At 37.9% G+C, this 19,009-nt stretch overlaps 1 protein-coding gene across 1 annotated transcript in view; it reads left to right on the top strand.

Moving 5' to 3' along the window:
• Positions 1-19,009, top strand: part of LOC126248134 (mediator of RNA polymerase II transcription subunit 16) — a 343,327-nt gene that overhangs the window by 307,984 nt on the left and 16,334 nt on the right. The window contains exons 14-15 of the mRNA XM_049948825.1: positions 2,066-2,175; positions 17,801-17,946. Of these exons, the coding sequence (XP_049804782.1) occupies positions 2,066-2,175; positions 17,801-17,946 (256 nt within the window). The remainder of the gene's footprint in view (positions 1-2,065; positions 2,176-17,800; positions 17,947-19,009) is intronic.

The raw sequence follows: 19,009 nt of genomic DNA on the forward strand, positions 1-19,009 counted from the left end.
ATGCACAGGAATAATTCTGAATCATGAGAACAATGACTTGCATCAAGTGTTTGAACTGACTCCTTAGTTCAGTCTGCCTGATCTTTTGTGAAAAAAATCTATTTTTTGGGAATACGTGAAGCTGACCCAATAAAATGATACCATAAGATATAGTAGAGTGAAAACAAGCTTTCCCGTTTTAGTGTCAGTGACACTGGAGGTTATTTCTATAATGAAGATATCAGCAAACTGTTTCTGCCTGAAAACCAAGTGAAATGACACAGTGGTAAGTCACTGGACTAGTATTCTTGAGGACACAGTTCATATCCCTGTCTGACCATTAAAAATAAGGTTTTTGTGTGGTTTCTTTAACTCACTTAAAGTACATGCTAGGATGGTTGCTTTGAAAAGGACACTGCCAATTTCCTTCCCCATCATCCTCATATACGAGCTTTTGCAAAAGCAAAAACCTCATCATTGGCAGAACACAAAGACATAACCTCTGTGTACTTTCTGTAAGAAATACTGAATGTGATACTTCAAAGAAGGATCCACTGATTATTGTATCATTCTGTGATACTGAGGTTTTGCTTGAACAAGAGTTCTGTTTTAGAAACTGTATATAACATGGCCCACCGTTGGACTGAAAGGTCAAATACACTTCTGTTCTGCCACTCGGTCGCTGTAAACTGCAAGATTAAGTATGTTGTATGCCACTGACCACTACTAATAGTTTTTCTTGTAACTTGTCCAAACATCCTTTTATTAACAATTCATGTGGGTACTTTACATTTTTGGTGCCATATTTGTTGTAGCTTTTGATGTATTAAAATTATCTGTTGATGTACTTTTGTTTGTAAGTCATCTGGTTTTGTCCTCCAGCACCATCAAAGAAAAACTTCAGCAGTGAAATCTTGCTCCGCAGCATGTGCTTCATTTATAATAATTGCTGTGTGGCAGCTTGACGTTATTTCTCCAATTGTTGTCTGATTTTTTTTCTATGACTCCTACTTATTTGTGCCATGTTCTTGTAGATTCCACACCCTTTTCCATGTTTCATTGTTTATTTCCTCCCTTCTCGTGCATATTGTTTATCTATGTTCTTTGAATTCTCACTGTTTTTTATAGCGTGATTTAATAGTCTTTGTTGATTCAGTTCTTCACCTGCACTATTTGCTTCTTCTAGTCCCTTTAACCATTTCTTTCTATTTTTGATCCATATATCCTTCTTTTCACATGTTCATCATCTATTTATCTTTGACCTACCTCTGCAACATAATTGTCAGATTTTGAAAGCATGTATATTGGTGGCATCTGATTTCACTTCAGGGGATTTCAGGTGTGCATGTTTTTTTATGATACTGACATCATTTGAGTGACTGATAGAGTGATCTCAAAAACAAAATTTTGTTAGTTTGTGAACACTTTCACTCAGTTCTGTTCATGTTTTTACTCAGGGAATGCTGAAAAAGAAAATCAGCATTCTGGTTTGAGTTGCTGTATTGTTGAGTGCTGCAGAGCTGTGGAAGTATGACAGTCGAATGGCATGTTGGCTAAGACTATATTATTGTCACCGTGGACATGTTATTTCAGTGTGTATGTTGGCTTGGACATGTTGTTTCAGGATGTATGATTATTTCAGTGACATAACAGTGTATTTATAAATAAGTTCCACCTTCATTTCATCATCACAAGAATACTCTCCTGAGTAGTTTGGAGGAGTGGGATTCATATTCTCATTTGGCCTTCCAGATGTAGATTTTCTGTTGTTTCCTTAAATTATTGAGGGCACAATTCCATTTGTTTGATTAGATCTTGTGATCCACATCTAATTACAATATTGATGATATGACTTCAACCCCTAAACTTCCATGTAGATGGTTCCTGTGGGAGAAAAAGAGATGTGGCTTATTTCCATCCCCAATCATAGTCCAGTAAGACTTGCTGCTCCACAGCTATTGCCCTTGCTATGACAGGATGCTGCTCCCTAATCTTTCTTCCTTACTTCTGGTAAGCAACCCACAGTGTGCACTAATCATTAACATGCGCTGTCCGCCGAGTTTCAATGTGTGCGATTTTGTTTCAGATGACTGCTGCCTGTTGCCCAGTCAAGTAATGATCCCTCCATTGAACTCTCCACAGAAGCTTATAGCCATCACATCACCATTGTTTTTCTGTCAGTCTTTACCCATACAGGTTAGTAGGAAAGACATTACAGCTTTTACTAAAATTGAAAACGCTTGTGAATGATTTGTTTGAATTTTGGTCATAGTCTTGCAGAAATAGGTGCTAATCATCATATGCATTAGTGAACTACAAATGTACTATTTGCTTTGTCCCAGTGAGACCTTTTACATCTTAATAAAATAACTTAGCATTTTAAATTTAAAAAAAAATTCAACTTATCATTGTTGATACTAACAGTATATTATTTATAGTATTACATATAGTGTAGTAATTTACATTAACTCTCTTCAATGCATGTCTGTGAAGTAATTTTTCATGTCCAAGAAACAGAATTTAGGTTTCTTTTATTGTATCATTGCATCAGTTCCATATTTTTGAGCCTTTCTGTAGTGTGATGCTAGGTGATATGTGGGAGGAATTGATTCAGGTACTAAAAGAGAGACAGCTTTCACTGAGCATTCATCATGATTGAACTAAATAGTTAGAAAGATGGAAATTATTTGTTTGACAGTTACTGTAACTTATGTAATAATGCAGTTTTCTTGTTGAGTTATTGTATTCCATTGTGTGTTCTCGTGATATTATAGCCATGGAATTAGTGGACTTTATTTAATTTTAATAGTAATGCTCATGTCTCTGGTGACCTTTAAAATGATTCCTTACCATTTCAGTAATAAGAATTGTTACCCCTTAAAACAAAATACTTACAGTGTGGTCAAAAGATAGACAACAGAATAAAAGTATGCAATATGCAAGGGCAATTTTTTTGACAATTTGTTATGTTGGTGTCAAAAGCAGGTAACAGAGTTCATTTTGTCCATATACTGTACCAATACAGCCTAACTGAAAGCCATTCTCACAAGCATTCGAGCTGTTCTATCTTATTTGAAAAACTGCAGAAATATCTTTTTGTTGCATTTGGTAAATACAAAGTGTATAAGTAAATTAATGGGTTTAGGTGTTTTAAATATCAGGAAGTATTTCTGTGTATTGACATAACATGGGATTATGTGAGTTTCTTCATTTGTTTGTTGTAGATATTCACAAATCCATGGTAATTTCAAGAGTTATTGGTATATATTGTGCTTGCAGCAGGCACCTACAGCATATTATTCCTTTATCGTTGTGATTTATTAGGTTGAGGAACAATTTCTGTGGGCATGTGAGAACTGTTTCACATAAAGTTTTGTGTTACTGGAAACAACAGCAATGTTGAAGAGGATGAATTGCTCATATTGACATATTTTATCTCAGCTGCCATATCAAGTTAGTAATAGGGAGTCGGACTGACTCTGAGTAAGTTACTTACTTTGTCAAATAAGCTGTTATGAAGTTATTGAAGCTTGTCTCTTCTATGTAAACAAAAAGCACATCCTGTCTTTTTTGTGTTTATCTGTCTGATAACTGCAGTACTTGTGCAGTGTGTTGGCATGTATCAGTGAAGCAGTTGCATGAAATTTGTAGTTGCATATTGGAGTATAGCTTGCTTTGGCCAATGGCATTAATTGTGTAGCAGGCTAGAAATTATTTAATCTGGTTTGTGGACTACTAACTTTTCACATTTGAGGGGCCCAGTGGAAAAGGGAGTCATGACATTAACAAAAAGTTTTGTTCTAAAATATGCTTTTGTTTCTGAACTGTAATTGTATCAACTTATAATAATTTTAACTTGCTTTCATGTATGTATCTCAGTGTAGAATCATTTGTAAGTGCTATTCAAAGATTTTTATATGTTTAGGCTAAATGAAATGTAGGCTATATTACGAGAGGCATTCAATAAGTAATGCAACACACCTTTTTTCTGAAAGCAAGTTAGTTTTATTCAGGAGTCCAATACACTATATTATTCCTGACTCCATTGGCTTCAAAAACATATTTTTCAATATAATATCCATTGAATGGGTCAGCTTTATGCCAAATAACTGGGAGGGCCTGTATGCCCACACGGTACAACTCTACTAGTCTTGCTACATCAATAAGCTCCTCATCATCCTCGTACTACTTCCCATGGAGTGCATCCTCCATTAGGCCAAACAGATGTAAGTTGGAAGGTACGAGATCTGAACTGCGAGGTGGATGAGGAAGAAGAGTCCGATGAAGTTTTGTGAGAGGGTGCACAGAATTGCGTGAGGCCTTATGTTGTCATGGAAAAGGAGAAATTTATTTGCATTTTTTGTGGTGACGAATATGCTGAAGTTGTTTCTTCAGTTTCCTGGGGATGGCACATACATTTCAGAGTTGACTGTTGCACTGTGATGGAGGACATCAAACAGAATGACCCTTCAGAGTCCCATAAGATTTTTGTCATAACTCTATTAGCTGAGGGTGTGGCTTTGAACTTTTTCTTTGGAGTAGAGGTGGTGTGCTGCCACCTCATGGATTGCCATTTTGTTTCAGATTCAAAGTAATGAACCCAAGTTTCGTTGCCGACAAAAAATTGTCATGTTCAGCCTTGTTACGTGCAAGAAATTCCACATAGATGGTCCTTCGCTGCTCTTCATGGTCTTCTGTTAGGCAGTGAGGAACCCATCAGGCACACAACTTTGAGTACCCAAACTGTTGTTCACCTTGAGTGAGTGACCACACGTTCCAACATGACAGGAGTTATAACTGTGGGCAGCCAGCAGGCATGTGGGAGATCAGATGGGTTTGCATGACATTGTGATGATGACAGGTGCCTTATCCAGCGACTCACCCGGCTTTTGTTCATTGCCAGGTCTCCGTAGACATTCTGCAATTGCCTGTTATTATCTTTGATGCTCTGGTTTTTCGCCAAAAGAAAGTCAATGCATTTCTGTTGCGGGTACCAGTCTGAAGGCTATGTACAGTGCCGCCACCTATCATAACTTCGTGAAACTACAGGGGCTGAAGTGGGAATATTCCATGATGTCTCACAACAAATTGTCCATTTTTTGAATTGAAACAGGTTGAGAAAAAAAAATGTGTTGCTAATTATTGAATGTCCCTTGTACCACTTACTTTCATGATGAACATTAGGCTGTAAAGGACTATGTAGAAACATTTTTTCATCACATTGTGGTATTGCTAGGGATGCTTACTAATAATACTTAAAGGCAGAGCAGAAGAGATGAACTACTGTTGAGAGAAGAACAAGCTCCATGTCCTGATTGCTCAAAGGAAACTGTATAACATGCTTGTTACGTGCTATACCACACACAACCATTAGACATTTGGTATGCAATGAATCACCGTTACATGATTTATTGGGTGATGATTTATTGTCATGTAATTTTCAGTGATAAAAAAACTGACAAAATTAATATACTTAGTATTATATTTTGATAACTCTGCACATAACTACAATAACATCATTATTCTAGCCACTGAAACAAAACCTTTAAAAAAATATCCTGTAAAGATTTTTGTATTTCCTTTTCTTTTTGAAACAGACTGATTTTCCAGTGGGCTCCTTTGTTAGTGTTTGATTTTGCATTTGTTCTTGTTAATTCAAAATCAATACATCTGCCCCTGCTGGAATGCATTGTGACTTGCTTTGAGGTGTAAGACAGAATGTGCATGGCACCATCATCTCTCTTTTCCATTCATTTGTTAAATAGCATGAGAGAAGAATGACACTTACTGTATAAGTATTCGATGGTGACTGAATCCAACATGTGTTACCCTTTGTGTTGTTGTTCCATAAAGTCTTACCATGTAACATTTGTGGTCAATGCTACTGGTAATTCAGTAAAACTGATGCACTGCCTGGCCATGAAGCTATTCTGTGTCTAAAATATACAGGGGTTGGACAAAAACATGGAAGCACTGTGGGAATTGCATGCTTGAACATAATTGCAGTTTTTAGCCAAGCCTGCAGCTTTTGCTGTTGTATTTGACCATGAGTGGCTCGTGTGTGATGTCCTCAACATGCTACAAGTGTCAGTCATGGTCAGAACAGTGTTCTGTATATTGCCAGTGCATCATGTTGGGGTTAATTGAATTCAAATGTGGGAAAATTGTTGATGCTTGTATGGTGGTTGCTTCTGCAACCAAGGGAGCTGAAGTGCTGGATGTTTCAAGAGGTGCAGTATTGAAGGTTCCTAGTGCATATAGGAAAAGCAGAAAAACACCATAGAAGAAAGTGTGTTTGAGTGAGTGTGATGAATGGTCACAGCTGCAAAAATCACTGCAGAACTGAGTATCGCACTCGTGAACCCTGTCAGCACCAAAAAAACTTGAGGGGAGTTCCATAAGCTTGGAATTGAAGGTGAGCTGGAATTCCAAAACAACTCACCAGTGATGTGAATGTTGGTGACAGGAAAAAGTTATGCTCAAGCCATAAAATTTGGACTGTGGAGCACTGGAAGAATCATTTGGTCAGATGGGTGTTGTTTCACAATATTTGCAACTAATGGCTGAGTTTACATCCCAAGTGTGAAACATGACAGTGGTTCAGAGATGATTTGGGTAGCCATGTTGTGTTACTCCACAGTGGTCATTACTCTGCAACATCATTTTACTGCCAAGAATTATGTGACCATTTTGGCCGATCAACTGGATTCCAATGTACCTTGTTTGTTCCCCAATGGTGATGCTGTGTTCCAAGTTGACAGGGCCCCTGTTCACACAGCTTGCATAGTTCATAACCAGTTTTGTGAGCACAAGGATGAACTGTTGCATATCCCCTGGCCATCATAGTCACCACCTCTCCATATTATGGAGATTTGTGGTTTACATTGGAGAGAACGCTGCATAATCGATATCCACCTCTGTCATCATTACCTGAACTTGCCACTATTTTGCTGGAAGAATGGTATAAGATTCCCTTGAAAACCATACAGAACCTGTATTTTTATCTATTCTGAGACAACTGTAGTCTGTGTTGAATGCCATCAGGTTTCCTACATTGTATCAGGCATGGTAATGTGTTGTGTTTTTGGTGTTTTTGTATTTTTGTCCAACCCCTATATGTGATTTCACAGTAATTTATCCTGATCTCATACTAATGTTCTTAAACTTTGTAATTAGCTACAGAATTTTTTGTTCGTGATAATGATGTTGTTCCTGGCAAGGTAAGTGCATACCAGCTCATTTGGTATGCCCAAGATCTGAAAGTGAGAGACATTCAGAATAATTTTAGACAGTATTCCACATACATGTGGATGAATGTCTGTCTAGATTCCAAGTTTTGAATCATATGCAATTGTCAAACAGTAGTATAAGGTAAGACAAACATTCACCTTATAGAGGAAGCTTTGAGCAGTGAAGGTATTGGACAAATTGGCATATGTATGTGTGCTCTGAAGAATGCTAGTTTGTCAAAAGAAGAGCTAATGTGTTGAGACATCTCAAATATCTCCTTATCTGCAGCTAAACTTTTCATTTATTGGTGAGTGGTTCCCTCCTTGGATACTGTATCTTTTCAAATAACAGCCAAGATTTTGAATTATCATGTAATATTCTTCAGGTAAATACTTGGCATAGTCTTCAAATTTTCTGAACTCATTACCACGTATAGGATAAGCTGTGTTATGTCAAATTTAAGTGAATGACATTGATGTCAGGTGATTTCCTTATCAACAGGTGTTATATTGAAACTATTAATTTCAACATGGGGTGTCATGGCATTGCTTGTGTGGGTAACCTGTACTCAGATATTCATCTAAAGATAAAAAGGGAGATAATCTCTAATACTCTGGTGTCATGTTCAAGAGAACTGTAATTTGATCTGTAGTTATATGTCTTGACCCCTCTGCATGCGCTATTGAATCTCTATAAATGTTTAATGATACCATAAAAATCAGGAAGAGTTCAGCTGTAATGACATAAACAAAATCACTTTTTAAATCACAATATTCTGGGCAAGCCAACTTTCACTTTTTAAATGTTTTAACCAGTGTCCATTTGAAAATCAAACATTTAATTGGCAACAGTGTGCTAATAAACAGCAATGTGTGGCAATATTTGTCTGTGTAGATTTGATTTACATCAACATTGGAGGACCCTCATGATGCCAGTTGAGAAGCAACTTGACTGAGTAGTAGTGGCTGCAGGACACGAAAACTAACAACAGTCGGGCGAGCGATGTGCTGAAGCCATGCCGCTCCATATGGCAACCATTGACACTGTTGGCAAGGGAAAGCACAGTGGTCGGTTGGTACTGGTAGGCCTGTCAGGGCCTGTAGGTGGAGTTTACAAGATCATTGTGCTCTAAGACATAATTTAAATCAAAAAATTTGAAGATTTTAATATTGAGAAGGATGGGGAAGGAAGTCGGCCATCCCCTTTCAAAGGAACCATCCTGGCATTTGCTTGAAGCGATTTAGGGAAATAATGGCAGGTTTGAACCGTCCTCCCGAATGAGAGCCCAGTGTGCTAACCTTGTATAACTGTGTGCTGATGTAGTTTCCATCCCCTGAAAACTGTTAATCTTGTAGCATGCATTTTACAGCTATGTGTTGTATTGCCTTTCTCCAAAGAAAGCTTCCTAACCAATGTTTAGGAAACCTGTACATTTGGTTATCAGTGATGTTGTTTTTGATCATTGAAAGTCTTTGAAATTGCCTCAGGTGAATGAATGGTCTGCTTCTTAGCATCTACTGCAGACCTACTAGATCTTGCTGTGCTTGCCGTAATGAGTATGAGAAAGCATAACTATCATATAGTGCGTGCAAGGAAGTACAACCAAAACATAAGTGTTGAAAAGTTGGTAAAACACAGTGTTTGCTGTATGTCAAAGGCTGGCAATGATGGCTAAACACTGAATGTGAGTTATCTGTGGAGGTAATAAGAATGTTGTCTTTATGTGTGGTCTATATATACGAAAAAGTTAATAAAAATCACGTTGTTTAATCAGTGTGTGTTTTACAATATACAAATAAAGTGAACACGGTGGAGGATTCGAACCTCCAATGGGGGCAGCTGCAAAAACCGTGGCAAGGTGCCCCAGACCGTGCAGCTATGCCATGCGACAGGAAAGAGGAAACCACTCAAGAAAACAAGGAGGGATATGTTGTTGGAGAGAAGAAGAGAGAAGTCATTGAAAAGAACAAGAAAGAAGACATTGATGAAGAAGAAAGGAAGAGAACACTGCAAGTATGTCATATGGATGCAACAAAAATAGATTTCAGAAGAAGCTAACCAGAAGGAATAAATGTTCATGGTTATTGATAGTGCATGTTGATGATATATTTGTAATGACGTGACCAAGTCAACAAATGTGAAAGACAAGGGTGGTGTTGTGAAAGTTGCCAAACATGGTGGATCAACTAAGAGAATAGGAACAGCAGATTAAAACTGTATTCTAAAGGTGATTTGCATGTTCCTGAACTTAGCCAAAATCTGATGTCTGTGAATGCTAGCTCTGCAAAAGATTACGCAGTTGTCTTCAATGAATATTATTTTCAAATTTATAAAGGTAAAATGCTTATTTTAGAAGGACCAAAACAAGAAATTTTTTGTATAAAGTGACAAATCAGGAAGGCAATCGTTACTGACAGAGGAAAAAAAAAAAACAAGAATGACATAAGAAGCTAAGTCATCCACACACAAGCTATACTTCAGTGAGCAAAAAACTGTGCAGTGGAGCTCCTAATTAATTCGTTAGTTAGTTCGCACATTGCCTATGGATCCTTTTGCATGATAGATCATAATGATGTGGAATGAGTCATTTTACATTCACATCTCAAATTAATTTGTACATATGGTTGATTCTGAACATTTCTAAATGTGGCTTTTTTCCAAAAAAGAAAAAAAAAAGATATGCAGATGTTGTGAGTTAGTAAGTCCTACGCATCACCCTTTACACATTGAAGTAATAGAAATTCTTCTACAGAATAGGAGGAATTGTCAGGGGGAAACTTTCTTAGTTTGTTTTCAAATTTTACTTTGCGGTCTGTCATACATTTTATATCACTAGGCAAGTGATCAAAACTTTTTGTTGCTGCATTGTGCACCCCTTCTCATTCTGACTACTCCTTATTGTGGAGTAATGAATTTAATTTTTCCTTCTGGTGTTGTAATTATGTACATCTTTGTCCCTTTTTAACTGTAGTGGATTATTTACAACAAACTTCATGAGAGAATAACTGTATTGTAAATCGGTAGGCAGAATGCCCAGCTCCTTAAACAGACGTCTACACTAAGATCGTGGGTTAGCGTCACATATTATCCTTAACAGCACATTTTTGCCCAATGAAGACTTTCTTTCCTAAAGAATTTATTTATTATTTTTTTAATAATTTATGTGCAGCAGAAACATTGTGTGAAACTAGTGTGAGAGTAAAACTGACAGTAAAACCATTTTCTATTTTGAGAGAAAGAGCTACAAGAACACTTGAAATAATAAATACTGATCTGTGTGGAGAGATTGATTTCCCAACATTTAATGGATGTAGGTACTACATGGGTGTATTAGATGATTTCACTCATTTTTGTATAACCTATTGTTAAGATATATGTCAGAGGCTGCTGAAAATCAGTTCACTTTGAAAGAATCAGAAATAAGATGTGATAAAGGTGGTGAGTACTCCAACTGTGAGTCTAAGGATTGGTGTGAAATAAAAGGAACTGTGCTAGACTACAATATTTCGTTATGTTGTCAAGGTTGTTTTGCATACTCTGCTGAAATGTCATTGGGAAGACCTTATACATCCTCCATACAGTCATGATGAGCACCCATGTGATTTCTATATTTTTGGAGTCCTTAAGAGAGACATTTGTGGCCATTGATTTGCTTCGGAGGAAGAGGTCTGACACTTTGGTACAATCGTGGTTCTGTAGGCAACAATAAACATTTTTCCATGAAGGCTTGACCATCTGGCCTCACAGTGAGATAAATGTATTAACAGTTATGGTGATTACTTGTGAAACAATAAACAGTTTACTCACTTTTTTCGATCTGTCTCATTTTCATTGTTTTTCTCCTTATGTGTGACTCATAAGCATCCTCTCTTTGATGTTTCGAAATATGCTTTATACTCTGCACCTGTTGTGATATTGTCCAGTCTCTTTGCCACTCATACTCTCTCCATAGTTTTAGCTCTTGTTCGATTGTAATTTAGAGACCCATTATTTCACTCACATTGGGGAAATTCCCTTTGTGAAGCCAGTAGAGAGACCTTCTATATCTGACAGCGATATTTATGCCTCCATCATTATTGTCCCAAAGGGTCATGTGAGCTTCAGCAGCACACTTCTCTGTGTATGCCTCAGGATTGACTTGTATCGATTGAATCACTGTTTGCGTGCGCAGGTATTGGTTTCATACCATACAATAGCAGTGAGGATTGCATCATAATAGAGTGGGATCCTAAAGTCAAAGATTCCCAGTCTTGTCAATTTGTGCATAACTTCGGTAGCTTTGTGACACATTTGCGAGGTATGTTTGAGAAAGTTACACTTCTCTTCCAAGTGATTCCTAAATTTTTACATACCTCATTGCATCCCACTGCAGCTCTCCTATTTCTCAGAGTACAGTTCTACAAGTGGGAGAGGCAGTCTTTGAGAAGCAGGTAGGTGGTCTTATTTGTTGTAATTTCTAATTTATTATCTGGGCATCACTTCTGCATTTGATCAAGCACATCACACACTTTTCTTTCCAGAATGGCTCTTGAGTCAAGTACTACCACAACCAGTATGTCATCATCATAGGTTATTACTTCTGGCACGTAAATGTTTTTATTCAGTGTTACTAGCAATGGCTCAAGGGTAAAGTACCAGGAAATTGGTCCACATATACATCCCTATGGAGACCATTTACCTCCCGTCCCGTATATGCGACATACACTACTGGCCATTAAAATTGCTGCACCACAAAGATGACATGCTACAGATGCAAAATTTAACTGACAGGAATAAGATGCTGTGATATGCAAATGATCAGCTTTTCAGAGCATTCACACAAGGTTGGCTCCAGTGGCGACACCTACAACTTGCTGACATGAGGAAAGTTTCCAACCGATTTCTCATACACAAACAGCAGTTGACCGGCGTTGCATGGTGAAACATTGTTGTTATGCCTCGTGTAAGGAGGAGAAATGTGTACCATCACATTTCTGACTTTGATAAAGGTCGGATTGTAGCCTATCGCGATTGCGGTTTATCGTATCGCGACATTGCTGCTCACATTGGTTGGGATCCAATGACTGTTAGCAGAATATGGAATTGGTGGGTTCAGGAGGGTAATACGGAACACCGTGCTGGATCCCAATGGCCTCGTATCACTAACAGTCGAGATGACAGGCATCTTATCCGCATGGCTGTAACAGATCGTGCAGCCACGTCTCTATCCCTGAGTCAACAGATGGGGATGTTTGCAAGACAACAACCATCTGCACTAACAGTTCGACGACGTTTGCGGCAGCATGGACTATCAGCTCGGAGACCATGGCTGCGGTTACCCTTGACGCTGCATCACAGACAGGAGCGCTTGCATTGATGTGCTCGACGACGAACTTGTGTGCGCGAATGACAAAACGTCATTTTTTCGGATGAATCCAGGTTCTGTTTGCAGCATCATGATGGTCACATCCGTGTTTGGCAACATCGCGGTAACGCACATTGGAAACGTGTATTCGTCATCACCATACTGGCGTATCACCCGGTGTGATGGTATGGGGTGCCATTGGTTGCATGTCTTGGTTACCTCTTGTTCACATTGACGGCACTTTGAACAGTGGATTTTACATTTCAGATGTGTTACAACCCGTGGGTCTACCCTTCATTCGATCCCTGCAAAACCCTACATTTCAGCAGGATAATGCACGACCGCATGTTGCAGGTCCTTTACGGGCCTTTCTGGATATGGAAAATGTTCGACTGCTGCCCTGGCCAGCACATTCTCCAGATCTCTCACCAATTGAAAATGTCTGGTCAATGGTGGCCGAGCAACTGGCTCATCACAATACGCCAGTCACTGCTCTTGATGAACTGTAGTATTGTGTTGAAGCTGCATGGGCAGCTGTACCTGTGCACTCCATCCAAGCTCTGTTTGACTCAGTGCCCAGGTGTATCAAGGCCGTTATTACGGCCAGAGGTGGTTGTTCTGGGTACTGATTTCTCAGGATCTATGCACCCAAATTGCGTGAAAATGTAATCACATGTCAGTTCTAGTATAATATATATGTCCAATGAATGCCCATTTATCATCATTTCTTCTTGGTGTAGCAATTTTAATGGCCAGTAGTGTAGATACAACAGATAGTGTGTTTGCTTTCTCTGTCACTATTCTATAAGGAGTACCCCATGCATATATTAGTAGTTGTTCTTAAATGTATTGTCCCCATTGCAATTTCTTCAGGGCATCTATTAGAGCTTTGCATTCAGTTTTCACTGTGCTATGCAACAATAGTCTAACCTTTCTTTCCTTGTGTCCAAAGCTCTTTCATAAAATTTTTGCAGTTGTACACATAATTTTTTTTTTTTTTTTGAATTTGTGAACTCTGCGTTCTAAGGTGTACCACAATGTCTAGCTGTTTTCTGTACTGGAATGGCGACATTCTGTGCATTTTGTATGACAGTTGGAAGTGTCTTTGCCATGTAGTCTACACTGCGGCTAGCATATCCTGGTATTTGACGATCAATTTCTGTTTGTAGTTTTTCACTGTTAGCCTTTTTCAAAATTTCATTAAAGGTGACTGTGTTCCTGCCCTACAGTATTTCAATGTAAACCAGCATGCAACAAATCTATCATAATCACAGTTTGGTTGTTTCCAGTAGCATGCTGAAAGATTCTCCAAGAGTCGATTTTGTTAGCTGCAGAGTGATTTGCCATGATGACATCAATATTGGTTGTGGTACCAGCACTGTTTTCATATGTTGCCGGACAGCCCGTCCTGTACAGCACATGGAGGTTCAATTTGTCAGTTGCGTCCTTCAGTTGTATGCTATACTCATCAGTTATGACTATGCCACAGAATGAATTTTGCCTTAGCATCTGTCACCCCATTTTATTTATGAGTGCCAAGCTTAATGACCCTTGTCTTTCAACCTATTGATGTAGGTTTCAGTGCTGTATGAATATTTCATGTAATGTTCATTAGTGTTAGTGTATTGGTTGAGCACTTTAGAGGTACAGATGCAGTGTGTGTGTCACAAAGTTGGCATACTTCTGTTACTTGATCAAATTTCTGGAAAGGTACTATTGCTGCTTTTGCATTTGGATTACCTAAAGTTGTCGTCACATGATCTAGAACTGAGGACTCTGACTGTGATTCATGTATGGCTCGTGAATGCATACAATGTCTATCTCCCAATCTTCTATTAGTTTATATATTTCAGTCATTACTCTCATACAGTGTTTAGCTTTTATTTGTAATATTGTCAGAAATCAAAATAGATCCAACTATGAGCTTTGACTAAGTCTTTGTAAGTTTATTTCAGGTTGTTGGCAGATTACACACTTTTAACTGAATTTGGTCAGTCACTTCAGGAGTCAGAAAGACCACTGAGCCATCTTTTCAGTGTGCCATGCAAATAATGTAGCACAAGGCTACTTCAAGTTTTTTGAAGTCCTCTAGTATATTTAGATAAAGATTGTTTTCAAGATTTCTTATGCAGTTCTAGATCTTATATAATATCTTTTGAGGGAAGTTTCAGATTCTTGGCAGATTTTGGAAAACCAGGCATAACAGCTTCCGCTGACTCCACTACATTATTGTAAATCACACTAGATAAGGCTTGAGGGAGCATTTGAGTTTCCAAAAGGGGAGTACCATCAGTTTCTCTTTGCCTTCCATCCTTCTTATTTGCGTCTGTACTGAGTTCATCCCCTTGTACTTGGTCTTCATAGAAAAAAGTTGTTCCCCTGAGAAATTGTGTCCCATACCAGTCATTTCCACCTTTAGCTACCATATCAATTGAAATCTGCCTAACTTAGTGATTTTCAACAGTGTCTCTTATATAAAACTCAGCATTCTGACTTGATGGACCAGTCAGGACCAACTGACTGCTGTGTCATCCACTGTCGATTGTGTCATTGGATGCACTAAAGAGGTGCATGCAGTCAACATACCACTCACCCAGCCATTGTCGGCTTTCTTGACATTGTAGCTGCTACTTCTCAGTTGGCAGCATGAGGCTGAGGTGCACACTATTCCAGTCCTCTCACCAAGGAAAAATCCCTGGCAGTACCAGGAATCGAATCCTAGGTCCTCCACATAGCAGCCAGACATGCTGGCCACTGAGCTATGGAGGTGGGTGTCTGTTGTATATGTCAGGGTTTTTTTGTTTGTGTGGCATCTGGTTTGATGTAGCATATGTTCTGTTCCTAACGATGACAGATGAATATAACAAGGACACTGGAATTAGGCCTGCATTAAAAATGTACCATGACACATTCTACTGTTCTAATATTTTTTCGTGTCATCCCAGTATGATCATTTTGGTTTCCTCACCCCCTAATGAATGCCACCAATTTCAAAGGTGCTTTGAAGGAGGTTTCTTCTTTTTGTGCTTATTGTTACTTCCTCTTTCATTCTGCATGGTTTCCGGCAATGACTATTCATCTCCAGAACTAACTGCAAGTGGGTTACTGGTTGTAGCCAGTTTTTGCCATTTCTCTTTGTAGCAGCACCTTGTGCGTGGCACATTCACTTCCACTTGACATTTGTTACCTCTGTTGATACAAGATATGCACTTCAGTGTCAATTTAGTGTTGGCGAAGCCTTTATTTTAGTGGTCAACTTCACTACAATGTGCACACACTTGCTTCTCTAATTTTCAGAATTTGGTTAAGTGGTCATAATCATAACATTTTAGACATTTTCACACTACTAAGTTTTCCTTGACTGACAGTACTCTGTAGCCATTGTGCAACCTGCTCATGTTAACATTACCTTCCTAGGTCTTGAGCTGACCACCACATGATGCACGTACAGTTTTGGACTGGAACCTGTTGTGAATGAAAAGTCAAGATCAAGAAAATGGAGGATAAGAAAACCCAGAAGGAAGAGGATTCAATAAAGAGAGAAGAAACTGCAGTTTTAGGGATAGATCCAGCCTGAAGAAACCTTTAAAATGTGATGATTTTAAAACAGCATTACTTTCATATGAAGAATGTATTAATGCTCTGGGTGAAGAAAACTGGATGGAAGCACTAGAAGAAGAAAAGAAATCACTTGAACATAATGACACTTGTAAGTTTGTGAATCCAAAGTAGGCAGGGAAAGAAATCTTGGCAGGCAAATGGGTCTTTAAAGTCAAAGAAGATTGTCAGTATAAGGTCAGACTGGTTGTCAGAGATGATCAGTGAGAGAATGAGATAGATTTCAAGGATTTATTGAACCTAGTAGTAGATATCTGTTCACTAAAATTGTTGTTCGCTGTAGTAGCAGAGAAAAATTTTTCATGTAAGATTATTTTATTTAAAAACAGTCTTACTCTATGGAGAACTGGACAAAGAGATTTTCATGAAGATATATGAAGGATAAAAAGAGGCTGGAAAAATTTGTCTTTTGAAGAAAGTTCTGTATGCTCGATTCTAATGGTGTAAAATTCTGACAGATTTTATAAAAACAGAATGACTAATTCAGTTTAAGTCAGATTAGTGCATATTTAAAGATGAAACTGAAAAATTATGAATAGCAATACATGCTGAAGAATGAATCATTATTTTAAGAACACTTGGAGAATACTGAAAATGCATTGAATGAACGCGAAAGGAATTTTGAAGTGTCTGTGGTTTAAAATCCAGCTATATACCTAGGGATACAAATAATGCAGATAGAGGATGGAACATTTCCACATAAAGAACAGTGTGTGAAGCAAGTACTGGAAAAAAATATGACTGACTGCAATGCCATGAATACTCCTTCAGTTTCAACAAAGTGATGCAGTGCAGTGGTTAACACACTGGACTCACTTTCGGGAGGACAACAGTTCAAATCTGCAATCGACCATCTATATTTAGATTTTCCCTAAACTGCTCCAGGCAAATACTCTGATGTTTCTTTTGAAAGTGCATGACCGATGTCCTTCCTCATCCTTGGAGTATTCTGAACACGTGTTCTATCTCTAATGACCTCATTGTCGATGGGGCAGTAAACCCTAATTGTCCTTCCTTTTTTCATCCCTTCATTTTTTAGTTCCAGAGAGTAAAGCAAGTGCATTTTAAGGAGTGGTGTTAGAAAGCCGGTAAAACACAATGTTTGTTGTATGTTTTTAAGGGTTGGGAACTATTGCAGAAAGCTGAATGTCAGTTGTCTATGGTGCAAACAAGAGAGTTGTCTGTATCTGTGGCCTGTATGCTTGAAGAAGTTAGTAAAAAGTCATATTGTGTAATTAGTTTGTATTTTGTAATATTCACATAAATTGAACACAGCATAGTAAAAATGCAGCAATAAGAGCACCAAATTTCATATTGAATAACCACTTATTATTCACCATTCCAGAAGAAAGTTATTAATTAATGTAATTGACTGCAACTAAGGATATTAATTAATTTTTGTGATTTTATACCATATACATCTTTCCTGAATATCAGATTGACTGTTTTGTTACATATTGTGAAAACATGAAACAAAGATTTTAACTTTGCCTGTGGTTTTGTCTGTTTTGTTAAATATTGTGAAAACATGAAACAACGATTTTAACTTTGCCTGTGGTTTTGTCACATTTGCATTTATTTAATAAATGTGGGTGTTTAATTTCTTATATGTCGTCTATAAAATTTCAGCTTGAATGGGGAACAGAACCTGATAGTCTTCTCTTTGTGCCTGAAATAAATCCAGTTGAAGGTGCAATGCAAAGTGAACAAATTATAGATTGTACTCGACATACCTACTTGGGAAAACACCCAAGTGTTGTTAAACAGTGCACAAGGTAATTTTATTTCAAAATCTTTTGTAAATTAGTTGAATAATTTTACTTTAGATTTGTATTGCTAAATATTTTAACTCATTGGAGTTCTTAGGTCGTCTAATAGAAGCAATAAATAAGGTATTTTTCCCTTGGAATCTTTGCATAGTATTGAATCAACACACTGAAAAGAGATTGATTGCATGTATAGACAGTATCATGAAAATGATTTCTTCTGTTTCTGAATGTACATGTTAAACAGAAGTACAATGAAATTTTGAAACTAACTGTGATGAATGTAGCGTTTTGTGGTGTTTTGTTTTTTTATATTTCTGATACTGGATTGTAGAAGAAATTTACACTCAAGGGGAGTCGTCGTATGATCAAAGACAGAACTTAGTAGCTAAATTGTATCAGCAGAACAGTGCACCAGGACAATATTAAATTATGTTACATTATTAAAAAGTGTTGTGAAAATATTTTTGCATTGTTAATAGTGGTGTTCAATTCTATGAGGGCATGCTGAAAAGTAGTTCCACAGTTTTTATATTATGTTTTCGATATCTGTTGAGGTACTACATTATGCATATTACTCTCACGTTTGCCACATTGCTGATGCAAATTGCAACCCTCTGACAGAAGAGGGATTCAGATTGTAGCATGTGACATGTCAATGTGTAACGTACCTATGTCAGTGCATGAGAAACAGCGTGGTGTAATAGTGTTTCTAACAACGGAAAATGTGCCTCAAATTGAAATCTGTAGAAGATTGAAAGCTGTGTACAGTGATGATTGTATCAACTATCAACACTAGGTTGATAATGCTAATAATGAAGGAAATGGTGATGCTAACCTCAACGTGTGTGACAGAGCTTGGGGTTGACAATTGTGTAAGGCAACAAATGAGGCTCTTCAGAATCAGGTTGATGACCTCATCCGAGAAAATTCTTGGATAACACAGACACAGCTGTCAGTTAAGTGTGGCATATCATGAGAGCACATACAGACCATCATTGCAGAACTGCAGTACAGGAAACTGTGTGCCTGGTGGGTGCCTCGAATCTTCACTCCCAACGTGAAACAGAGG

This window comes from Schistocerca nitens, chromosome 3 (assembly GCF_023898315.1).
Source record: "Schistocerca nitens isolate TAMUIC-IGC-003100 chromosome 3, iqSchNite1.1, whole genome shotgun sequence".
In the NCBI taxonomy this organism is placed as follows: Eukaryota; Metazoa; Arthropoda; class Insecta; order Orthoptera; family Acrididae; genus Schistocerca; species Schistocerca nitens.